Genomic DNA, 27,604 nt, shown 5'->3' with positions numbered 1-27,604 from the left:
TCGGTGGAAATATTTTATATTGCCGTATTTTCTTTTTACAAATAATAGAAAAATTTATATTTCAGCATGCAAACAAATGGTTTTACATAATTGCTTCAATCTGTAGAGTATTTATTGTACCTTTTTACATATATAGTAATGCACAACCCAGGACGTTACCTGTGATATTCGATCGTGATTGGCAGTTTCTCACGTGCCATATATTTAATGCTGTAACTCAGGGATTTTTGCTAAATATTGCGTTCATGAGTGTCAGACCGTAAGTATTTTTTAATATTTCCTCGGTAATTAAAATAGATAAAAATAGATATTTTTTAGAACTTATTCATCTAGTATTCTTCCCAGTACCCAGTTGAGTACATATATCATTTCGAATCAGTGGAGGACACAGGGGAGGGATAAGGAAATCTTTCTATCTCTCTCTCTCTCTCTCTCTCCCTCTCTCTCTCTCGCTCTCTCTCGCTCTCTCTCGCTCTCTCTCTCTCTCTCTCGCTCTCTCTCTGTACTTGGGATAATTTTGGGGGTGTTGGGGTAAACCCACTGCAAGAGTTTTAGGTTAACGAGATCCACAACACTCAAAAAACTTTTTTGATACTTGGCCTAGTCAAAATTCTTAACATGGTTCTTTTTTAAACAATATCCCTAAATTAAAGGAAAGAAAAATAAGAATGCATGTTGTCTTATATTTAAGCTATGCTTTAGATAGTTTAAATGGTATCATTTTAATTAAGTATTACTATATAATTTGAAATAGTTTTATCTTTATCTATAGAATGTAATTAGTTTTATAATAAGATCTAGACTTACGAGATTTGCTTGTTAGCTTGTGATATTGCTATTCAGTATAAGATTTTTATAGTATTTGATTTTGGTCATAAAAGAGTACTTAAAGGATTAGAATTTCAACAATAAGTCAAGTAGTGTACATTTTAATAATTATTTTTTATTCAAAGTTTTGGTAATATGCCATAACTATGAAACCTTGAATTTTGCAAATAATATAGTCAATAAAAACTAATATTTATTCTGCATTTATATCCACTTAAATTATTTATATTTTTGGTTTGAAACTGGTAATTTAATTCATTATCCAGCCTCAAAACTTCACTGCTGAACAAAGGCCTCTTTCTCCTGTTTCTACAATATTTATTTAGCCTTCTTAAATCGTCGGTACATCTTGTAGGTTGTCGACCGACGCTTCTCTTGTCTTCCCTTGTTTTCCCAATGTGTCCTGTTCATTGTAACGGTACGGAAAATCAGTATCATTTTCGCTCCACCCTGTATGCTAAATCCGTTTCAGGAATTGTACCGTGTATTGCGTAGAATTTGGTCATCTGTGAAATCGATCATGGAATATTGTGCTGTTTATCTAACTTATTATGTTCTCTGGAATTTGGCGTGGATATCATAAGTACCTCAAATTATTTATTATATTCTACAGAGGACGCGCTATTAACTTCAAAGAGCTACTCGTGAGAAGGTGCCTGTTGTACTATACTATACTACAGAAATAACTTCCAACCTTCCTCTTTAAAATGACGTTTGGAAGATATATCTATAGACCAGGGCCCATCTGTAAAAATATTAGTACATTTGGACGTTGAGAGGTGACTCAAATTTTTTTGCAGAAATGGCTTGAAAATAAATCAAATAATAATATTTGAGTTATCCTCCCTCTCAAAAACGTGCGGAACATTGTTTAAATAATCAAAATGTCAAAAAATTAAGGAAAAATTCGATTTTTTTCTGGGTTTTTTGATTATAATATTAAAAGTATTCATTTCCGAGAAAAGTTGTACTGACATAAAAGTTGCATAATTAAATTTACTACAATATAGAATTGGTTAAAAATTTAAAAAATAGTCACCCTTGTTGCAAAATAGCAATAATTGTGAAAAAAACATACAAAAACAAGTATTCGCATTTTACGTTTTTCAGCCATTTATGCTAGACTTAGGACCTTCGTATTTCACTCTGAAAAACTTTATTATATAGTAAAATAATGCTGTAAATTTCATTAGGATAGGTTTAATAGATTTTGCAAAATAAATTTTGCAATCCAGCTTTCGTAAAAAAAATTCATTTTTTCAAAATGTTACAGGACTGAAAATAAAGCAGATAGCAAGTTGAAAGTTTTTTTGCATATAGAAGTGTATTGTACCTTTCATTTGCAATTTTGCAAAATTAAAATAGATTAACACCACGGCGTCAGGATTTTTTTTAAATAAACATTAATTATTGGCGCAGGACAGCGGATAGTTTTCTCTGATTGGGCATTCCAATGACCTTTGATAATGATTACTACATTTTAATTTTTATTACATTTCAATATAAGTATATACATTTGTTTATTGCAAAATAAAAGCACGTACTCTATCCTTTAAAATAACACTTTTATTAGCAGAAACTTTCTTTGTTCATATATTTTAACTTAAATAATATAAGTTTATTATTTTTAAATATATGCAATTGTTTAAACAATATTTCACAAACAATAATAAAATTAGTTTGATTTTTGTGGAATTAAAATATTAAAATACAACAAAATATAGAGAAAGAAAATAATATATTAGATAAAGGTAGGAAGAAATTTTGGTGGAAATCAACTTGTGTGAATAGAACACCTGCGCGTAGCACCAAAAATTATTGTTTATTTTAAAAATTTTCTGACGCCGTGGTAATTAATCGATTTTAATTTTGAAAATTGCAAATGAAAGGTACAGTACACTTCTATATGCAAAAAAAATTTCAACTTGCTATCTGCTTTATTTTTAGTCCTGTAACATTTTGAAAAAATGAACTTTTTTTGCGAAAGCTGGATTTGCAAAATTTATTTTGCAAAATATATTGAAACAATCTTAATGAATTTAGCAGTATTATTTTACTGTATCATAAGGTTTTTCTGGGTGAAACACGAAGGTCCTAAGTGTAGCATAGATGGTTGAAAAACGTAAAATGCGGATACTTGTTTTTGTATGTTTTTTTCACAATTATTGCTATTTTGAAACAAGGGTGACAATTTTTTAAATTTTTAGCCCATTCTATATTGTAGTAAATTTAATTATGCAACTTTTATGTCAGTACAACTTTCCTCGGAAATGAATACTTTTAAAGTTATAATCAAAAAACCAAGAAAGAAATCGAATTTTTCCTTAATTTTTTGACATTTTGATTATTTAAACAATGTTCCGGACCTTTTTGAGAGGGAGGATAACTCAAATATTATTATTTGATTTGTTTTCAAGCAGTTTCTGCAAAAACATTTGAGTCACCTCTCAACGTCCATCTCAAAACAAATGCGCCCTGGACTACTAGAATTTATAGTTTCCGAAATACAATGTTTCAAAGTTGACCACTCACAGCGATTCTGGGCCATTATCCTTGTTACTTCGCAAACATTGTTCGGTAACTTTTTTCTTTGCACTTTTAGGTATTAGTCGGAGAGATAGAAGCGGATTTTGTGCGTGATAAGTAATATGGAAAAATTATACATGGATATGTTGAATTGGTTGTGTATATGACTTTCCCCAACGTCCGGAAACCAGAGTGGGGGACGAGGGTAGTTATAAGGGGTTAAAATCGTGCTATTTATTATTTTTTTGTGACGTTCATTATCGAGATAGTGCACCAAAATTTATGAATAAGTAGGTCACGACGTAACTAAGTAAAATCTCTAGGGACAAAATGCTACGTGGCCGACAAAGGGGTGGGGGTAGGGGTGAATATACAAAATATAAGGGGTTCACCAAAATTTGGGAGTAAGTAGACCATGACATAACTAAGTAAAATCCCCAGAGCGGAAAACCAGAGTGGGGGACGAGGGTAGTTATAAGGGGTCAAAGTCGCGGTTTTTACTATTTTTTTGTGACGCTCATGATCGATATAATGCACCAAAATTTGGGAATAAGTAGGTCATGACGTAACTAAGTAAAATATCCAGGGGTGGAACGCTGCGTGGCTGACAAAGGAGAGGGGCAGGGGTGAATATAAAAATTATAAGGGATTTTTTGTGACGTTCATGATCGAGATGGTGAACCAAAATTTGGGAGTAAGTAGATCATGACGTAACTAGCAAAATTTCCAGGGGCGGAAGCCAGAGTTGGGGATGAGGGTAGATTTATAACGGCAAAAAAATCCCTTATATTTTTATACTCACCCCTGCCTAACACCCCTTTGTACCCCAAGCAGCGTTCCGCCCCTGGAGATTTTACTTAGCTACGTCGTGACCTACTTACTTTCAAATTTTGGTGCATTATCTCCATCATGAGCGTCACAAAAGTGTGACATATACACACATGCAATAGGTCCCACTAATTTGGAACCAAATGGAAAACTTTTTGGAAAAACTTTATAAAAAAAATTATTCCTTATAAAATGCGCTGCATGGTCTAAAACCTAAGATGCAATCATCAGATATAAAATTGTATCAATAGTGTACGAGGTATGTTAAAAAATATGAATTTCACTCAAGAGTAAAGTACCTTTATATTTCACAATATCGAAAAGTGTTGAAATTAAAAATTACGTTATTATGTTCAATTATATGCTTCTAATTGAAAAAAATTAAAAAAAAAATTTTTCTCAAATTACGGATACCCTTGGATATCCTACGGATATCTTGTTAAAAATAGTCCTAGAATTTTTTGCCATACACAATTTTAAAGTAAGTACAATAAGCTTTTTTTATTCCACAATGTATATACCTAAATGTACAAGAGAAAAAGGTCATATTGAAAAATTCAAAAATAATCATAAAAAATATCAAAAATCATCAAAAGTGAAAAACTTGAAAAAACATAACTAGCTTAAAAATAGTGGTACAGCCTTATACAATAGACCATTTTAAAGGTAATTGACTTCTCTTTCTACTAAATGTACCATTACATATACCTAGAGTTGCGTAGAAAAAAGTTACAGAACAATGTTGGCGAAATAATGGGGAAAATGGCCCAAAAATGCTATGGGCGGCGAAATTTGGAAAATCGTATTTCGAAAACTATAAATCCTAGAGACATATACTAAACGTCATTTTAAAGAAGAAGGATAGAAGCTATTTTTCTTTGAAGCAATGCCTATACCTATATCCCCATGGAAAAATGTTATGGGGCAAAAAACAAAATTGCTTTCTTTCGTGTTTTTTTCTTGCTTTTCTTTTGAATATAGTTCTGTAAAAAAAATATTTTTGACTTTAAAATGTGATATCTCGATAGGAAATTTAACTCGGAATAATATTTTCGTGTTGACATATTTGTACCAAAAGTGCATAGAACTCACCCTAATCCACCCTGTGCCTAGGGACTAATTCACCCCTTTCTCAAAAACGCACTCTACTCCACGGTTTTTCAAACTTAGAGGTCCATTGACCATATGAGACAAAAAATTTTGTTAACTTTGTAGTTCCTTCTAGCTCTCTTATTTTGAACATAATCAATAACCTAATAATGCGTTCATACAATTTATACAAATGGCAGAGCAGAGATACCGGACGGTAGCTACTCGGTAGTTCAGGGTCTTTCCCAGGTTTCAGAAGGGCTACTATTTTGATTTACGCCACAGTTTTGGAATCTGGTAGGTAGAGCAACATATTTTTATGACAGTTCCGTAGATTGTTCCTACATAGAAAAAGTACCTCGACGTGAAAGAAGAAGTAGGCACGAGAATGTTCTGGATGTCATGGAATAACCCAGAAATGTCTGGTGACGTCTAGAACGTCAGAAATCTATATAAACATATGTATTTGACATTTTATAGTTGAGTTGTAATTGAGTATTTGAAGTTAAAAGTTGTCAGATTGTGTTAAAGAGTTGTATTGTAATTATTTCTGTTGGAGTTGAATAAAAGTATTTTCAAGAAGTGTAACATTGGCGACAGCGGTTGGATTCAAGAGATATTGAAGAAGATATTGAGAATTGTTTATGGTAATTACAAGATCATCTAAAGTTGAAAAAGGAATGGATACATCCGGACCTCCAGCATGGTTTTTAAAAATGAAAGAAAATGAAGAGAAACGTTGGCAAGAAGAGAAAGAAAATGAAGAGAAACGTAGGCAAGAAGACAAAGAGGAAGATAAAAAGCTTAGACAAGAAAATCAGGAGAGGCGTAGAAAAGTAGAGCTAGAAATCATAAGTAGTTTATCTCAACTTAACGAAAACTTTACTTTAGAGGTAAGTCAAATTACTAGTTGAATAGATATATTAGAGAAACAACAAAAGATTTGAAATTCAGGTCAAACTCTTCCAATTCATGGAGAAGTAACGGCAACCATACAGATTGGCAACACCTTTATAAAACACCTATTTCTTGTAGCCGTTATTAAAGATAAATGCATTCTTGGGATGGATATTATGCAGAACAAATTTATCATAGATCTTCAAAATAAAATTTTGTTTATTGAAAATGAAGAAATTGTCCTAAATACGGAAGAATCGATACCTCAAGTAAGAGTGGTAGTTAGTGAGAATACAGAAATCCCTCAAAATTCTGAAAGTCTCGCAAGACTGAGTCAAAAACCTGAAAGTCTACATTTTGACGTTGTGGAAAGCGAGGAACTTGTTAATGACGGAATCTTGATAGCCAGATGCCTCGTTAATGTAGATAAGATGATTCCAGTAAGGGTTGCTAATTTGTTCAAAGAGCCTTTTAAATTAAAGAAAGAACAACAAATAGCATTATGTAGGCCAGTAGAAAAAATAACCAAGTGTGAAAAATATTTGAAAAAGAATATAGCTTCAAGTTACCCACTTGACTCTATCCTCATGAAAAAACTAATCAAAAATGTTGATCACTAACAACTGAAGAATTAGAAAAAGTTGATTAGTACATTCTTTGACGGTAAAATATTGCAAAACCTCTAAATTTTAAAGAACTGCTTGGATTGACATGAGATTTGGCATACACATAGATAATAAGTCAAAGAAAAAAAGTGACATTGTGCCGATGTGTGCTTTTGCCCTAGGGGTGAGTTTCACCCCCTTTTGGGGGTGAAAAATATGTGTTCGAAATAAGTCAGCAAATGGATAAAATGCCTAATTCTAAGCAACTTTTGTTCTATAAATTTTTTTCATTAAGTTAATACTTTTCGAGTTATTTGCGAGTGAATATGTTAATTTTTCTACAAAATAACTACGTTTTCAAACGGTTTTTCGCAAATAACTCAAAAACTAAGTATTTGGTGGAAAAAAAATTCTTATCAAAAATATAGCACGTAAATAAGTGAAACACTTGGTGTATATATTAGGTCACTGTATCTAGTAGAAGCAGAGTTATAGCTAATGAAAAAGAGGTTCATATTCGTCAAATTCCAAATCGTATTCTTTAACGTGCCATAACCAAAAAACGAAGCACTTTTTTGGGGAAAACTCATTTTAACTTTTTTAAAGTGTTTAAGAAAATGCTTATTTTTGTTTTTTAAAAAAAATTTTAGCATCAAAAGTAAACAAGTTACGCTCAAAATAAAGTTGGTCCCTTTTTTTTGGTAAGAAATCGGGAAAATCACCCCCTAATTAGCATTTCAAATGAACTTAATTGTTATCTTCACAAGTTTTTTACTCGCGTATGTATTGATCATACGATCTGTAAGTTTCATCGGTTCAAAGTCCTTATTTTTGAAAGAGCTGTAGTTAAAAGGGCTTGAACGAATCACTTATCACGAGTGTATGCAAATTTAGAAACACCGAATCTTGACCAATTTTTGTTTTAGAGAAAAACAAAAAGATACAAAATATTTAGAAAAGTAAAGCCGACTTTTTTTTGTTGTTTAAGACTTTTGGTATCTCTAACAGTTTTTAAGTTATTTAAAAAAAAGCATTTTTTTCAAAATTAAAATTTTTAATATTTTACTTTAAAACCAAATTTTTTTCAAAAATAAGCACTTTGAATCGATGAAACTTACAGATCATATAAACACAATATAACTAAAGTAACTTGTGAAGCGGTAACGATTAATTTCATTTAAGTTGCTAATTGGGGGGTGATCTTCCTGATTTTTTTGTCAAAACAAAAGGGACCAACTTTATTTTGAACGTAACTTGCTTACATTTGATGCTAGAAATTTTTTTTATAAAAACAGAAATAAAGATTTTTTTAAACACTTTAAAAAAGTTGAAATGTGTTTTTTACAAGAATGCTTCATTATTTGGATATTTCACATTGAATTATTCTATTTGGAATTTTTCGAATGTGAACCTATTTTTCATTAGTCATAACTCTGGTTTTGCTATGTATAGGGACCTAATATATACACCATTTTTTTCACTTTTTCGTAGGCTATACTTTTGCTAAGAATATTTTTTTTGATAAAATGCTTACGTTTTGAGTTATTTGCGAAAAACCGTCTAAAAACATGGTTATTTTGTTGAAAAATGAACATATTCACTTGCAAATAACTCGAAAAGTATTGATTTGGTGAAAAAACTGTATAGAACAAAAGTTGCTTAAAATTAATCAGTTTATCCATTTCGGAACTTATCTTGAACATATATTTTTTCACCCCCGAGATGGGGTGAAACTCACCCCCAGGGCAAAAGCACACATCGGCACCATATCACTTTTTTTCTATGACATGTTATCTATGCTTATGCCAAATTTCATGTCAATCCAAGCGGTTCTTTAAAATTTACAGCAAAAACCGTGAAAGAATGGACTAAATAAATTTATTAATGAGAACTACGACATCTTTGAATCCGAGAAATCTACAGGGCGTACTAGTATAGTTCAACATCGAATTTATACTGGAGATACAAAACCAATTCGTCAAGCCCCACGGAGATAACAAAGAAAAGAGAATTGTATCAAAAATATCTGAACACAAAAAACGTGGAAGACAGAATACATTATAAAAGAATGCAAGCGAGGGTCAGGAGAAAAATATGTCAAAAGAAAAACGAACTCTGGACAAAAAAGTGTACCATGCTAAATACATACATAGGTGGAAGCCAAAGTTCAGAAAGTTGGAAACTATTAAAAAATTTAAGAAACGACAGAAAGAAAGACATTATTCAGTCCATATCACCACAAACTTGGGAAAGATACTTTGAAGATTTACTAACAGAGACAAGAGAGCCCTTCAAACAGATACAATCCAACGGTATACAAAGCGTCAGGTTGATAGGATCACCAATCAGAGTAAATGAGAGAGAAGTCGAAACCATATGTAAACAGTTGAAGAATGGCAAATCACCGGGCCCAGGAAATATAGCTCCGGAACTCATCAAATATGGACCTAAAGTTTTAATTAAGCGGCTAAGACAACTTTTCCAGCAATGCTTGAATAACCATGAAATACCTAAAGATTGGAAAGAGTCACATCTGAGCACTATCCACAAAAAGGGAGATAAATCAAAACCTGAAAACTATAGAGGAATTGCAGTCACTAGTAGTATCAGCAGAATATATGGAAAACTTATTAAAAATCGAATAGAAGAAGAATACCAAAATATGGAAGCCGAAGAACAGGCTGGTTTTCGCGCAGGTCGATCTACAATAGATCATGTTTTCTCCATTACTCAGTTAATTGAAAAGAAAGTTGCTCGTGGCCAAGAAGTCCATCTGATGTTTGTAGACCTTAGAAAAGCGTATGATAGTGTTCCGCTGGTTAAATTATGGGATGCACTGGAGAAAACAAATGTAAATATGTAATTGGTTGAAGCCGTAAAAACGTTGTACTACCAACAAACAACAAGAATTAAAACGGGAAATCTCATAACACCTGGATTCACAGTAACTAAAGGACTAAGGCAAGGATGCTGTATCTCACCAACACTATTCAAAATATACCTCGAAGCAGCACCCAACAAATGGAAGAAAAAATGTACGAATATGGGCATACCACAAACGGACTCAACTTTGTACACGCTGTGCTTTGCGGATAACCAGGTGATCATCGCACAGGACTCTGAAGATCTTAGTTACATGATGCGAAAACTATTCGAAGAGTTTACAGAGTGGGACCTAGAAGTGAATATGGAAAAAACTGAATACATGAGTATCGGAGGAGACCAACATAGCCTCCGAGTAGAGGAAAATCAAGAAATAAAATTATGTGAAGACTACAAATACCTGGGAGTAAAGATCACTCAAGACGGAAAATTAGATGCAGCTATTAAGGAACGAAATTTACAGGGGAGGAAAGGCATATCCTTACTAAACAGCGTACTGTGGGATAAAAATAATTCTAAGGAGAATAAAAAAAGAATATATAACACTATAATAAAAAGCATCACAACATATGGATGCGAAGTTTGGCCCCTAAAAGACAGAACAGAGAAAATGCTTAGAGCAACAGAAATGGACTTCTGGCGCCGTTCAGCGGGAATATCTAGACGCGACAGAATAACAAACGAGAGAGTCCGAGAAATCATGGGGGTTACACATACTATTGTTGACGACATCAGGACGAAACAACTCAGCTGGTACGGACACGTAAGGAGAATGCCGGAGAATAGAATACCAAGACAAATCCTCGAATGGCAACCAAGAGGAAAGCGCAGACCAGGTAGACCTAGAAGAAATTGGAGAAAAGGAGTTGATAGAGAAATCAGGGACAGAGAACTCGAGGACGATCTATGGAATGACAGAACGAGATGGAGATTGGAAATCGGAAGACGTCGAAGAACGTTGTAAACCGATATTATATAAATATATATATATATATATATATATATATATATAGTTTAGTTATTTCCTGACCGTAAATTATTAAATAGAAATTTTTTAATTCCTGGGTTTTCGGTCTGATAAAAATAAAACACTTTATTATGGCTTAAACGTTTCGGCTAATTGCCATTTTCAATAAGCACTTTAATGAATAATTGTAAACATTACATAAAACAAAACAAAAGACTAAAATTTACATTGCACTTGTTGGCTTGGCGTTTTGTTGTGGAATGCGAGCTTGACTCTTGAAACCATATGGCAGAATTCAAAATTGACGTCCGTTAAGGACCGTATTTAAAATATTTGCCAAATTGTACATTTATAAATGTAATAAATTGATTTAATTTTTATAAATGTACAATTTGGCAAATATTTTAAATACGGTCCTTAACGGACGTCAATTTTGAATTCTGCCATATGGTTTCAAGAGTCAAGCTCGCATTCCACAACAAAACGCCAAGCCAACAAGTGCAATGTAAATTTTAGTCTTTTGTTTTGTTTTATGTAATGTTTACAATTATTCATTAAAGTGCTTATTGAAAATGGCAATTAGCCGAAACGTTTAAGCCATAAAAAAGTGTTTTATTTTTATCAGACCGAAAACCCAGGAATTAAAAAATTTCTATTTATATATATATATATATATATATATATATATATATACACAAAAAGACAGTTATCCCTTGCCACCAATAGATGATACACTGAACACTTTATCAGGTGCTAAATGGTTTTCATCACTAGACTTAAAAAGCGGCTACTGGCAAGTAGAGGTACATCCTGACGATCGAGACAAAACAGCTTTTTCAACTGACCGTGGTCTCTACAAGTTTTAGGTTCTACCATTTGGTCTTTGTAATGCTTCAGCTACGTTTGAACGTCTGATGGAAATGGTTTTAAGAGGACTTACTTGGAAAATATGTCTAGTATATCTTAATGATATAATGATTATGTCCCAAACCTTTGATGAGCATCTAAAGAACTTAAGCGAGGTATTTGACAGATTGCGAAATGCCAACTTAAAGCTCAATTATAAGAAATGTTCACTATTTCAAAGATAATCGTACTATCTAGGAGATATCGTTTCAGCAGATGGAATTAAAACTGATCCAGAAAAGATTTGAGTTATTAAAGATTGGCTCAAACCAGGAAATAAGAAATAAATTAAAAGTTTTCTTGGACTCTGTTCATATTATAGAAAATTTATTAAAGATTAAAGACTAACCGGAAATATCATTGAATTTGACTGGACACCAGAATGTCAAAATGCCTTCGCAGATTAAAAAAAAATGACTTAAAACAGCACCTTTCCTAGCCTATCCGCGAGAAAATGGAAAATTAGGCAGAAAATAATTATTGTGTTACGAGAAAAGAACTCCTAGCTATCATAAAAGCCCTAGAACATTTTCATACCTTCCTTTATAATAGACATTTTACAATCAGAACTGACCATAGAGCTTTGCAGTGGCTAATGAACTTTAGAAAGCCAGAAGGACAAGTGGCTCGATGGATAGAGAGACTCCAACAATATAACTTCGACATATTACATCGAAAAGGGCGTCTCCACAACAATGCTGATATTCTTTCTAGGCGACCCTGTTTAGAACGACAATTCCAGTACTGTAAGATACTTGAAGAAAGAGAGAGCATAACCGAAGAAGTAAGTCTCTGCATGACCACCGTTAAACAAAAAGAAGATAATGATCAGACTTCCCTGGAAAGCATTAAGAAGAGTCAAAAGAAAGATAATGAAGTCATACGAGAATGGGTTAAAAATGGAGTAAGACCTATTTGGCAGGAATTATCCAAATACAGTGGAAATATAAAGGCACACTGGGCTCAATGGAAATCTTTGCATCTTTCGAATGGTCTATTTTATCGGAAGTGGGAAAGTCCCGATGGAGTACGTATAGTTCAACAAGTGGTACTGCCAAAATCACACATTAAAAGTGTGTTGCAAGAACCTCATAGCAGCTTGTCTGGAGGGCATTTTGGAGTAAAAAGAACACTTGCCAGAGTTCGACACAGATTTTATTGGATCAATTGTCGCCGAGATGTAGAAGAATGGTGTAAGACATGCGACTTATGTAACGGTAGAAAAGGTCCTATAACTAGAAATCGTGGTAAAATGGCACAATATCTTTCCGGAGAGCCTTTTGAACGACTTGCAGTGGATCTTCTCGGTCCACTTCCAACGACAGAGAGAGGTAACAAGTACTTAATGGTTGCAATGGATTATTTTTCATAGTGGCCTGAAATTGCAGTACTGTAGCAGAAGCATTCATAACACACGTCTTATCAAGACATGGAGTTAATTTAGAGTTGTATTCTGATCAGGGACGAAATTTTGAATCAGAATTATGGCAAGAATTAATGAAAATCTTGGGTATTAAGAAACTCGAACTACCCACAATCAGACGGAATGATCGAAAGATATAATAGAACTATTTGTCAATACCTCTCCGGGAAACTGGGAAGGTCCGTACACCGTCTTATAGAAAATAAATGGTCTAGTCTACCGCATCCAGTTTTCAGCTAGAAGTAAACCCAAGGTAGTTCATATTAGAGATTAGCCCCATATCATGGAACTGATCCACCCTGTTGGCTTCAACCAGACCCTGATAGACCAGTTATTCGAGGCGAATAACTATAAAGGAGGGACCAGTGTTATGACAGTTCCGTAGATTGTTCCTACATAGAAAAGGTCCCTCGACGTGAAAGAAGAAGTAGTCACGTACGAGAATGTTCTGGATGTCATGGAATAACCCAGAAATGTCTAGTGACATTTAGAACGTCAGAAATCTATATAAACATATGTGTTGGACATTTTATAGTTCAGTTGTAATATTTGAAGTTTGTCAAGAAAAGTACCAAAAGTCACACCGCGTATTTTAAATTTAAGAAACATTTTCCAAAAATTTAATATTTCTAAACTTGACGTTAACGCTTTCGAGGTGTGAACAGCTTTTGTTTTGCAGCAGTTAAAGTTTGCCACTAGTTTAGGGTCTAAACCTAGCTAAAAACCTCCGGTGTTGTTGCTTAATTGTTTGCATATAGGTAAGTTGAGCATTTGCTTATATTTTTTTCAAGCGGCTTTCTTTTATGCTATTTTGCTTGTTTTTTTTTATTTATTTTTGCTTTCTAGTTATTAATACTACATTGACTGGTTTTTTCTTACAATGAGTGAGGAAAAGGGGGCTCAGCCCTCCCTTATCCTGTTACTTCTTCTCCGACTAAAATTGCAATGATTAATAATTCCGAAAAAATCAAATCAGACTTCCGACAATAATTCTCAGGAAGAAAAAAAGGTTAATACCTACTCCGAAAAAGATCATGGACCTTTTGTAGTATATTTTGAATCAACAAATATACCTAATATCAAAATTGGCACATTCAATACAATTAAAATAGCTCGAGATATATCAAACTTAGGGCTCAATAGAGTTTCAGTTGACTTTGCCAATTTCCACTCGGCTCACATCCTACTTAAGAACACTCAACTTCTAAATCAGATATACAAGATATATACAGGGTGTCTGCGTAACTTGGAACCATATGGAAAACTTTTTCAATATCAATTTTACGAAAAAAAGTCATTCTTTGTAAAGTGCTCTGCATAGTCTAAAACCTAAGAACCAATCATCAGATATCAAATTTTGTCAACAGTATGTAAATGTAATAACTCTTATTAATAATTTTAGGAAAAAAGTTATTCTTCATAAAAATCTGTGCATGGTCTAAACCTCAAGATGCAACCATCAGTTATCCAAGTTTGTTAATTTTATACGAGGTGTGTCAAATAATATGACTTTAGAAAGAATTTAGAAAGAATTAAAATAAAAATGTATACCATTACTTCGTCTTAGAAAGAATTCTTTCTAAATTCATATTATTTGACACACCTCGTATAAAATTAACAATCTTGGATAACTGATGGTTGCATATTGAGGTTTAGACCATGCACAGATTTTTATGAAGAATAACTTTTTTTCCTAAAATTATTAATAAAAGAGTTATTACATGTCCAATAAATAAAAATTATGTTCGGAATCGGTAATTTAGGAAAATTTCAGAATTTTTTTTTCAAGTAGAAGGCTGTTATTGCATATTTGAATATGGTTTTTAATTACAAATAACTTTTCATAGTAAACTTTTTTGATATTTTAAAATATAAAGGTAGTTTGCTCTTGAGCGAAATTCATATTTTTTGACATACCTCGTATACTGTTGACAAAATTTGATATCTGATGATTGCATCTTAGATTTTAGACTATGCAGAGCACTTTATAAAGAATGACTTTTTTTCGTAAAATTGATATTAAAAAAGTTTCCCATACGGTTCCAAGTTACGCAGACAGCCTGTATACAGTCGGAAAAATGAAAGAATACCCATGAACGAACATATAAAACACGCTGTATTTTCCTGTCACCGTGTCACAAAGAAAATTGTCCAGTGCAAGTACATGTAACAATAATTATTACATGTACTTGCGCTGGCCAATTTTTTGTGTGACACGGTGACAGGAAAATACAGCGTGTTTAATATGTTAGTTCATGGGTATTCTTTCATTTTTCGTACTGTATATACCTTTTAACTTCATAACCTGCAAAGGTATCGTCAGACAGATTGATACAGATATTGATGAAAAAGAACTTCGGTTTTGCGATACAGGAACGACATTGAAATTTTACATATAAAAAGATTAAATAGAAGAGTAATTAAAGATGGAGTAAGTTCTTATGAACCCACAGGTACTACACTATTTACATTTCGAGGCGTTCTTATGCCCAATACTGTGTTTTTTTATGGCATGCCAAGACTAGTGGATACATCTATTGCCCCAGTGACACTGTCTTAGATTTGGCCACACAAAAACAAACTGTAAAGGGAAAGAAAGATGTGTCAATTGCGGAGAAAACAAAGATGAAGACGTATGCATGACAATTTTTTTTTACTGCAAGGACTCTGACAAATCTATTGACAAGAGCTGCCCAGAATATACAAGGCAAAAGAATATTAAAGAACTCATGGCGTATGAAAATTTGACACTTTTTGAGGCAAGTGAAGCTATTCTGAAATCATACATCTCAAACAATAAATTTATTTATAACCCGAGACCAAATTTTAAAAATAAGAGGCCATTAGAAAATACTCCAAGTACCAATACAAATAATTCTAACACCATAGAACCATCGCAACGAAGAACAAACAATTTTAGATCATCTACAGTAAAACGTTCCTTTCAACAGGTGGTTCTAAACTCCGACAACAAACGGAGAGTCGTGCAGAAACGTCAAGATAAGCAACCAAATGAAAAGAGTACATATACACAGCAATTAAGACCACAAAAGCCAACTTGTAACCCTACTAGCTCATTTTCTCGTCGAGAAATTTTCAAATCAATAACCTTAGCTAATTTGTCACAAAACTCCAATCAAGCCTGGTAATCCAGTGCATCGCAAAACTTTCAAAATATTGATACCTTTTCTTCAAATGACTTTTTAAACTCATGCCTAAATTTTATTAGTAATACATCATCAGAAAACTTAAATTTACTTAAAACCCATTTATTTTCCCGATTAAACGTAGATAAACCTATATGGACCAAGAGGATAAATCTGATTCTGATTTTAGTTAATTAAACATATATCAAATCACTTAATCATGAATTCAAAAAAGAAATTAAAAATTATTCAGTGCAATATTAGAAGTATCAAATCAAACAGGGAAAACTTAACGAACTTAATTTTCAAAGAAAATCCAGACATAATTGCTATTAATGAAACTTGGCTTAAACAAGATTTTAATTTTTCTTTAAAGTATTATAATGTTGTGAGACAGGATAGAGATGACGGTTATGGTGGAATAGCTACTTGTATCAAGAAATCTATTATTTTTTCTGCAATTCGGAAGTACAACTCAGACCAAATCCAATACACAACAACAAACATTGGTAACTTATACATCAGTAATTCTCAACCTGTGGGGCGCGCTCCCCTAGGGGGGCGCTCTTTTAGTAATGGGGGGGGGGCGTGACTATATAAAAAAAACACCAACATTGACTAGTTTACTAAAAGCAAAGCAAAACAAAATTCTGACAAAATAAAATACCCATGAACACTGACAAGGAGCTATAATTAAAGAGCATTGAATACTAAATTAATACTAATTAATACTATATTAATACTAAGTACTTAATACTAATTATCAACAAATTTAATGTAAATTAGTGACTTCCTGTAATTAGTGACTGCTTGTTCTGCAGAGAAAAGTTGACCGAAAGAGGGTGTAACTAGAACATAATATGTACACATCCACAATAAATTTAACAGTTACAGAAGGACTGACTGAACTGACTCGACTAAGACAAAGACTGGTTGGTCAGAGTCAGAACTGAGAAGATGGAGGTACAGGCAGACGATCGAGAATGTTCAAAATAACTCGGAACTTCCCGCGAAAAGAGACAATCTGTTCTGAATCGGTGTTGAATTTTTTGTCAAAAGGCTTAAGGTACATTGCTATTGCATATTATATATATTGTTATTGTACAAGGGGGGGGGCGCGGTGAAAATAATTATGGAAAATTGGGTCGCAAATGGTAAAAGGATGAGAAACACTGTTATACATAATAAATATTTACTCCAATACAAATAATGCCATAACTCTTCCTTTCTTGAGCTCAATAATAGAAAATATACCTACAGAAAACTTAATTACAGTTGAGTCCGGGAATCTTTACCCGTGCGTCATCATTTACTGTCACTTACTGTCACTTGCTGTTGCGTTTAGTAAATTTAAATTTCCGACTTATTATCGACTTATTTCGTATGCTTTAAATGATGACGCACGGGTAAAGATTCGCGGACTCAACTGTATACTAGGTGGTCTGAACTCTCACCATCCCCTATGGGATAAATGTCCTACCAATAAGGGAGGAAAAAACATTTATGATTTTATTTTTGATCAAGAACTAATTATCCTAAATGATGGGTCAGCAACATTGTTTCAAACTCCTAATAATAATCTTAGCGCTGTAGATCTAGTCATAGCAAGTAATAATATGGCTCTATGGTCTACTTTTGGTGTCATACAAGATTGTGGAAATAGCAACCATTTCCCCACCTTTGTCATAATAAACAACTGTGAGTTTAACAAAAGTGATATATGAAATATCAAAAGAGCAGACTGGGATACATTCCATACTGGAATGATAACAGAAATGCTTGATTTACCGGTAAACTCCAATTACAATGAGTTTTTGAAGGTACTTAATAAGTAGCAGTTAACTCAATTTCCTATAAAAACTGTAGAACACAGGGTAAACCTTCAAACTCGTGGTGGGATGAAGAATGTTCACTTTGGATTAAAAGCCGCAACAGGCAACTCTAAACTTTAAACAATATGTTTCCTTAGAGAACTATATACATAAACGCTAAACGTATAATCGCCCAAACTAAACGAAACCTCAGAATAAAAAAAAGAAATAAATTCATAAATTTTTGTGAGTTATTAAATAAGGAATCTAACACTACCTGTGTTTGGAATAAAGTAAATAATTCCCAAATAACAAAAATTACGGCCAGACATTTCATAACCCCGCAGATAACATTAAAACAGAAATTCCAAATTTTGACCTTGACGATATAAACGAGCAAGTTTCACCTTTTACAATCTGGGAACTTAAAAATGAAGTAAATAATAAAAAAAATTTGGCAAGAGGTATGGACGACATTCCTTACCTTATGATAAAACATCTACCACTAGAAGCTAAACATTTTCTGTTCAACATCTACAATAATTGTCTAAATGGTGACAACCTGCCTGAAGATTGGAAAAACCATAATGTTATAAATATCTTAAAGCCACACAAAAATCCACTTTTAGCCAGTAGTTTCAGACCAATAGTTTTATCCTTATGTGTGCTCAAAACATTAGAAATATTAATCAAGAATCGCCTAGATTGGTCCTTAGAACATAACTGTTCATTTACCAACCATCAGACAGGTTTTAGAAAAGGTAGAGGCACTGCTGACAACTTGTAAAAAGAAGAAGAAGAAAAAGAAGAAGAAGAAGAATAAAAAGAAGAAGAAGAAGAAGAAGAAGTCATGGAATAACCCAGAAATGTCTGGTGACGTCTAGAACGTCAGAAAGCTATATAAACATATGTGTTTGACATTTTATAGTTGAGTTGTAATTTAGTGTTTGAAGTTAAAAGTTGTCAGATTGCGTTAAAGAGTTGTATTGTGATTATTTCTGTTGGAGTTGTATAAAAGTATTTTCAAGAAGTGTAACAATATGTTAAATAGATCGAGCACCTATTGGGACCGTGCAACTTCGGCAAAGCGACACCTATTTCTACGCTCTGCAACTTTATTCGCACTTTTAATTATATTGGCCAATTATATTAGTCCTGGTTACTGGATAATTGTCAAGGCCATAGTCCAAAAAATAATAAGAAGAAAAAATAAGATTCAGGTTATGTTATTAAAACGTAAACAATTGTATGTAGTTAATAAAATTAGTTATTAAAATGCAGTACTGCAAGCAAAATACAATTAATTAAATTTACCTTTATACAGGGTGTCCCAAAAGTAGTGGAACGGTCGAATATTTCGCGAACTAAACATCGGATCGAAAAACTGAAAAATACGTGTTCAATCATTTTTAAAAATCTATCCAATGACATCAAACACCAACCCCCACTACACCCCCTGGAGGTGGGGTAGGTGGTAACTTTAAAATCTCAAATGGAAATCCCCAGTTTTCTTGCAGATTTTAATTTGTTACATAAAAGTAAGCAACTTTTATTCAAGACATTTTTCGAACTGTGGATAGATGGCGCTATAATTGGGAAAAACGATTTATCCTGATACCATAGGTAGGTAAATTATAGAAACGGTCTAATATCTCACGAAATACACTTCCAACTGAGAAACTAAAAAACAGATTTTTAATCTTTTTCGAAAACCTATCGAATAACACCAAACATGACCCTCCAACCCACCCCCTGAATGTGGGGTGGGGGGTAACTTTAAAATCTTAAATAGCAACCTCCACTTTTTATTACAGATTCGGATCCGTCATGAAAAATTAAGTAACATTTATTCGATACATTTTTTAGAATTGTTAATAATAGATGGCGCCTTAATTGGAAAAATTCGATTTATTAGCGCCATCTATCAGAAATTTTAAAAAATGTTTCAAATAAATGTTGCTTAATTTTTTATGAAGAATCCGAATCTGCAATAAAAAGTGGGGGTTGCTATTTAAGATTTTAAAGTTACCCCCACCCCACATCCAGGGGGTGGGTTGGAGGGTCATGTTTGATGTTATTCGATAGGTTTTCAAAAAAGATTAAAAATCTGTTTTTTGGTTTTTCATTTGGAAGTGTATTTCGTGAGATATTAGACCGTTTCTATAATTTGCCTACGGTATCAGGATAAATCGTTTTTCCCAATTATAGCGCCATCTATCCATAGTTCGAAAAAACGTCTTGAATAAAAGTTGCCTACTTTTACGTAACGAATCCAAATTTGCAAGAAAAACTGGGGGTTTCCATTTAAGAGTTTAAAGTTACCCCCACCCCACCTCCAGGGGGTGTAGTGGGGATTGGTGTTTGGTGTCGTTGGATAGATTTTTGAAAATGATTGAACACGTATTTTTCAGTTTTTCGATCCGATGTTTAGTTCGCGAAATATTCGACGGTTCCACTACTTTTGGGACACTCTATTAAATAATTGCATATTCTATCAATATGGTGGAGCAACATATAATTTTTCTTCTTCAATGACAGTAGATATGAAATGTAAGTCAATTTGACAATTTCAATTGACAATATGAATTATTTAAGAAAGTTGCAATATTTCTCCGCTATTCGCGCACGATCGTTTCTGAATTCCCTTCCAAGTACTTGCACACCGCGAATTGTCTCGCTTTTTGTCCGACGTGTTTTATCTGCTCTGTTAGGATTTCGTCCACCTCAGGTGATTTTCCATTTTCATATAAAGTCCATACCATTTTTTAGTTCTTTGATGGTAAAATCGTTTCGCAAAAGAGTTGTTTCCTGTTCTTGAACTCTTATAATCTTTGGTGTTTTGCTACGATGGTTTGCGCCATTCAGAAGAAGTCGGTGGGCTATCTGATTTGGCGTTATTGCACATGACTCTTTTATCTCTGTGGAATCACCGTTAAGTTTTTTAGTCATATTCCAATCCTACTGTAGTAGTAAGTGCGTCATATCCATTTTACTTAATGTCTCGCTCCAACGTTTTTGTCTGGAAGGGCTTAGTATTTTCTGCAATCTCTCCTTAATTTTAGTTGTAAGTTTTAGGGTAGTATTTAACAAGTTTACCAACGATGAATATGATCTGGGTTATATGCTAAGAAAGTTACAGATCGAATATGAAAAATGAGGCCTATGTATGAACATGGAGAAACGGAATATTTGAGAATAGGGGAGGAAACCGAAGATCCGGAATTAGAGTTAAGAAATATAAGGAAATGTAAGGAATATAGATATTTAGGAAGCATAATATTAGAAGAAGGAACTACAAAAAGAGACATACAGCATAGGATACAGCAAGGAAGGAAAGCAACTCGTATTTTAAATGGTCTACTATGGTCTAACAAGGTGAAGCTGAACACAAAGTTAACAATCTACAGAACAATAGTGGAACCTATTATAACTTATGGAGCAGAGTGTTGGCAACTCACAGGAATGGAAAGAAAAAATATAGAAGTAGCGGAAATGGATTACTTACGTAGAGCATGCAGAGTATCTAGATTAGAACATGTACCAAATGAGGAAATAAGACGACGGACAAAGAGTTTACATTCCACGGTTGACTATATAGAAACAAAGAAATTGCTTTAGTATGGTCATGTTTATTTATTTATTTATTTATTGAAATATACATCCACCAGGTATAAACCCATAAAGGTGTACATAAGAAAACTACATACATTGACTGAACACTTGATGACAAAATATAAAATAAAATAAAGAATAACCAAAAATGTTTCTGTTGTGAATACACATACACAATAATAAACAAAGACCTTAATAAAGAAAAATAACATGGCATCAATTCGATAAGCTATTGCGTATTTCGCGTTTAAAGATGTTAAAACTAAGAAAAAAAATGTCCACAGATCTTAAGTTATTGACACTTCTGCACATACTTTTTATCGGACAATAGAAATTATGTTGCGAATTAGGCACCGAAATATGAAAAGTTACACCTGAACGTGACACAGCTCGTGGTACATTAAAGTCTACAAGACTAAGCAAAACATCGCTATTAATTAGGCAATTGACAATTTTGAAGATGAATATTAGGCCGTTTATTTCACGCTGCTTACGCAGTGAATGGAATCCAAACTCAGAAAGGAGTAAATTATAGCTATAGCCTCTAACCGGATATCTGTTATATTTTTTGAGGTAACAATATCTTAAGAATCTTTTTTGAACAGATTCAAGATTAGAGACAAGTTCTGCATGATTAGGATTCCATACCACGCTGCAGTAATTAAGTTTACTACTAACTAGTCCAAAATATAAACTACGCAAAGCTTCCACAGACGTTACATCTCTGCAGCTTCTAATAATATATCCTAAAGATTTGGTTGCTTTAGAGACCACGGTATTAATATGAGTTGAGAATGTTAATTTACTGTCAAATATAACACCAAGATCTTTAAACTCTGAGGTAGAAGACAGTAAAATGTTGTTGACCTTATAATCGAAATGTATGTTATTGATCTTTCGGGTATAGGACATTACTTTACATTTCTTTATATTTAAGGATAGTTGATTATCGAAACACCATTCATTAATGGCAGAGATATCCTGTTGAAGTTTAACGCAGTCGGAAATATGGTTAATTTTGCGAAATATTTTCATATCGTCCGCGTACAACAGTGTTTCAGAGTCTACGATGGAGCAGATATCATTAACAAAAAGGAGAAATAATAAGGGACCCAGATTTGACCCCTGAGGTACTCCAGACGTGGCAACAAAACGAAAAGATCGAAAGCCTTGATATTCTACGAACAAACTCCTATCAGTTAAATATGATTTCAGTAATATTTGAAAGTTATTGGAAATTCCAAACTGATCTAATTTTGTTAGCAATTTATTGTGTGAGACTCGGTCAAATGCTTTACTGAAATGAGTGTATATGACGTCCACCTGTTGTCTTGAATCTAAAGCTGACGAAACATATTCTGTAAATATACAAAGATTTGTTGCCGTACTCCGAGCTTTCACAAAACCATGTTGACTGCTGGTAATCAAACAACGCACATGAGCATACAAGTAATCTGTCAAGATAATTTCGAACAATTTAGAGAATGCTGATATAAGAGCGATAGGTCGATAGTTAGATATATCAGAGTTTGAACCTGATTTAAAAATAGGACAAACTCTTGTATTTTTCCACGCAGCTGGAAATGTTGTTGTCTTAAGAATGAGGTTAAAAATTACAACAAGTGGTTCTATGAATGACTCGACGTGACATTTAAGTATCGAAACAGGAAAATTATCAGGACCGCAGGAAAATTTATTTTTTAATTTCTTTGCACCTTCTATAACATCGTTACTGGTAATTTTACCGATATTAAAGTAAGAACTTGGATTATAATTAAAATAAGATGTAACAGAAGGAGAGCTATTACTATCAGAAATATAAACACTCTTAAAGAAGTTTGCAAATGCGTTTACTATATCTTGACTCGTGGTAAACTTATCACTACCGTATTTCATCAGACCAGGTATCCGTGATTTATTATTTTTGGCATTAACAAAGTTCCAAAATTGTCTCGCATCTGACTTAAAAGAATTTTGGGATCTTTCAATAATTTTTTTATATTCTAGTTGTATTTCTAATTTAATAGTTCTCCTGAGATCTTTAGCTCGTTGGAGGTAAAAACAATATTTACTTCGTCTATACATTCTCAGATAATGATGTTTACGTTTAACTTTGGCGATTATTTCAGATGTAAACCATGTTGGATATTTTTGAGATCTAGTTGAACTAAGTGGAACACATTTATCTATAATTTCTTGGAGAGACAAACTAAACGAATCTACAGCAGAATATACATCTGAAAAATGTTTTAAATGACTCCAGTCCATTTCGGCTAAAAGTTTATTAAATTTATTTACGTTATATTTTCTAAAATTAAGACGTTTCTGATTCGGAACAAAATATTCATCTTCTTTGACTTCATACGGAAAATAACAAGTTAAAGCAGGATGATGATAATCAATAGGAACTAAGGCATTGACTTCAGGTGTAACTTCGCAACTAAAAACTGACGGTGTTACAATCAAATCCAATATCTTTCCATGTATATTTTTTATTTTGTTACATTGTACAGAATCTGTATAGTTTAATAGTTGAACAAATCTATTAATTAAAGGAGTTATTTGACTATTATTAACATAATATGCCACAAGATCTGTTAAATTAAAATCTCCAATCAAAACGACCTCATGAGTTTCATGGAAAGTTTCAATATAGTCAAAAAAATCAGAATACTCACTAAATGTCACGTTAGGTGGGATATAAACTGTTATAAAGAAGATTGGTTTGATATTGGTTTTGAAAACTTTAACACATAAAACATCAATTTTTTCTATAGGAAACACTACACTATGTTGTTCTGAATGACACACGTTATTATTTACAGCAAAAATCACTCCTCCTCCAAACTTACCAAAACTTCGATCTTTACGATAAACTGTGTAGGTGTCTTCAGGAAATAGTTCACTACTGCGTACTCCATCCCGAAGCCAAGATTCTGTGATTGCAATAATGTGATATTGTGATATTAGGACATTTTGAAAAAATATAGTTGTTTTCGAATTTAGACCGCGACAGTTTTGATAGTATACAAAAAGGCTGTCATTATTTTTCGGTGATCCAGTGGATGATACTACAGGTTTTTTGAGACAATAAATGGTAGATTATTTTTGTATTTTATAATCAAATTTTTTTCACCTGCTGCCAAACGATCGCTAAGTTCCTTTTTGATTTTTGAAGTATACTCACGTTGCATAACAGTTTGATCTGACCTCATATATATATTCTTATAACAGTCTAAAGATTTGAGTTTGGGATTTAGCTTTAAAAAATTAGTCACTTGATTACTATTCGGAAACGTAACTTTAATTGGACGACATTTATTTGAGTTGGCTGACGCTTGTAGACCTAAACGGGAAACATGTAAACCATTTAATTGCGGATTTCGATTCATTGATATAGCTGTAAACATATTTTCAATATAAGCTTGCAAATGAATTTCAGTTTCAGGAACACCAAATATTAAAATATTACTTTCTTTTCTTTTAATTTGGTTCAACTCAATGTTATGAGGATGTCAGAGGAAAGATGGCCAAAACGAGCATTAAATTACACACCCATAAATAAAAGAAGAAGAGGAAGGCCTACAGAAACATGGAATAAAGGCATGGAACAGTCTATGGCAGATAGAGCACGAAAACGAAGGGGTGGATAGTAAACGATGGCGAGCGAAATGTGGGATGCGGAGGAGACCGTAGGAACCCCACTACTATATATATATATATATATATATATATATATATATATATATATATATATATATATATATATATATATATATATATGAATTATATATATATGAATATATATATATATATATATATACATATATATTTAACAAGTTTAAATATCTGTAGCTCTCTGGCTGTTTTTTAGAGCTCCTTTTTGAATAGTAGATCAGTTCGCTAGTTCTCCATTCTTGAAGTAGATATTTTATTGTGTTTTATAATTTTGTTACTTATTGTTGTTAATTCTTCCGTCATTGCTGCTCCACAATATTTCAGGATAATTCAAGAATATGACTATTCTAAAAGATTGATACAGATATGAAATCATTATAGAAGTAAAAGTCTGACCATTTACGTTGTAATAAGGTATGTAGCCCATTTAGCCAGCAACATTTCTTAAAATTAACGCACCTACCATAGTAATAAGGTATAAGGTAGATATAATAATTCAACTAAGTTAAATTTCAAATTTAAAATTTTTACCTGGAATCCATTTTCAACAGCTTAAAAATAAAAATTTAAATTCATCTGGTCTTTGTATTGGTATAATTGAGATTTATGCCATTTACAAGACTAAATTACCTTTTTGCTCTGAAATCACGTTATTGATGTCACTGTCGTCTATGAAATTTTCTTTATCACTGAAATCTCTCTCTACTTAAAATATTATTTTTCTGAGAGCAGCGACATCTGGATTATCGAAGTCTGGTAGCTCTATTGGCAAAAAGTACATTTTTGTATAATTATTACATTAAACATAATATGTTTTACATATTATGTAAAAAAGTTAAGTTTACAATATACCTGTAATAATCTAATAACCCAATTACAGTAAAACTTTTTTTTGTCTTTGAAACGAAATATGTATTTTATTTCGGTGGCGCCCAAAATCCCGACAGCCACAATCGCGACGCCCAAAACACCGACACGCCAGAATCCCGACAGGCCAAAATCCCGACATGACACAATCCTCGCATAAGTAAATTCCAACCACTACATTTTGAATATTTATTATTTCCTTTTCAGATGCAATACCAATTATAGAGTATTGAAAGTGAAAAATTACTTCTTACTAATAAGTACGGGTACTAATTGTTATGTATTTTAAAAGAAAAAATTATTTAAACACTTCATTTAATAATATAAAAGCTGTACTTACTGAAATGGAAGGTTGTAAGTGGATTCGTCTTCGAGCGTTTAACGAAGCAACACCTAATTACTTTAATCACACCTAGTTTTTGAGGTGTGTTTATAAACGTTGAGTACTAAAAGTGAAAAAGTGTAAATTATCGACAAAAATAATTGTCGATACTTGGACATTTACTGTAAATTATTCAATTGATTTAATTAAATCGAGTTATTACCAATGATTTCGCGTTGGTGTAAGGACCGTACTCAGGTTCCGTAGATCATCAAATGTTTTTCCTCAACAAGTAATTCCCAAAAATGATATTACTTCACCAAAGTTATATTCAACAGTTTTAAATGAACCTACCAGTATATTATTTCCTTCCAAAAAACAAGCTGTTGTAGTAAATTCAGTTCCAAATTCAAAAATCGAGGATTACCTGAATGCTGTAGCCAACTCAGTTGACCCCAAAAATATACTTGCAATATCCCGAACTGTTAATGATCGTATATGCATCTACTTCACTTCAGAAAATATTGTTGAAACATTTTTGAAAACAGACAATGGGATAATAATAGTAAATCAACATCGCATCCAAGCTAGAAAGCTAATTACTCCAAATAACAAAATAATCATTTCTAATGTATGTCCTTCCTTACCACACAACGTCATAGAAAATGAACTGAAGAAGATAGGAATCTATCAAATAACACCAGTAGATGTTTTACGGATGGGAACATCAAATCCTAGTTGTACATTAGTTGCATATCATTAGTTGCATATCATCAAATCCTAGTTGCATATCATTAGTTTTCGAAGTTTTACTTATATAGCCCCTAAAAATCTTGAAAATCTTCCCGATTCCATATTAATTAACTACGATCAATCGAACCACCGAATATTTTTCTTACTAGAAAAGCAAACGTGCTTGATTTGAAAAACAAACTGATCATTTAGCATCTCGATGCTCAAATTCTAATAATCAATCAACCGATGACAATACAATAAACATTTCCCAATTACAATGTGATCAATCTGTTAGTTCACAACAAAATAAAACTCAACCTACAGTAAATTCTCCCGTACTTACTGAACATATCAGTAATTCACAACCTACTAAAACAATCACTTCACCCGCACCACAAAACTCTACTGAAACAATCACTTCATTCGCACCACAAAACTCTATTGAAACAATCACTTCACCCGCACCACAAAACTCCACATC

The 27,604-nt window shown here is 32.8% G+C and overlaps 1 protein-coding gene across 4 annotated transcripts in view; it reads left to right on the top strand.

The window, feature by feature from the left end:
* The window catches only part of LOC114336377 (equilibrative nucleoside transporter 3), a 180,433-nt gene that overhangs the window by 125,145 nt on the left and 27,684 nt on the right, over positions 1-27,604 (top strand). For 3 of the 4 annotated variants that reach the window (XM_028286734.1, XM_028286733.2, XM_028286735.2), the window contains exon 8: positions 66-259. The exons of the other annotated variant lie outside the window; for it this stretch is intronic. In XM_028286734.1, the coding sequence (XP_028142535.1) occupies positions 66-259 (194 nt within the window). The remainder of the gene's footprint in view (positions 1-65; positions 260-27,604) is intronic. 4 annotated transcript variants of the gene reach the window in all.

This window comes from Diabrotica virgifera, chromosome 7 (genome assembly GCF_917563875.1).
Source record: "Diabrotica virgifera virgifera chromosome 7, PGI_DIABVI_V3a".
NCBI classification, from domain to species: Eukaryota; Metazoa; Arthropoda; class Insecta; order Coleoptera; family Chrysomelidae; genus Diabrotica; species Diabrotica virgifera.
This window is presented reverse-complemented; position numbering and strand designations above follow the sequence as displayed.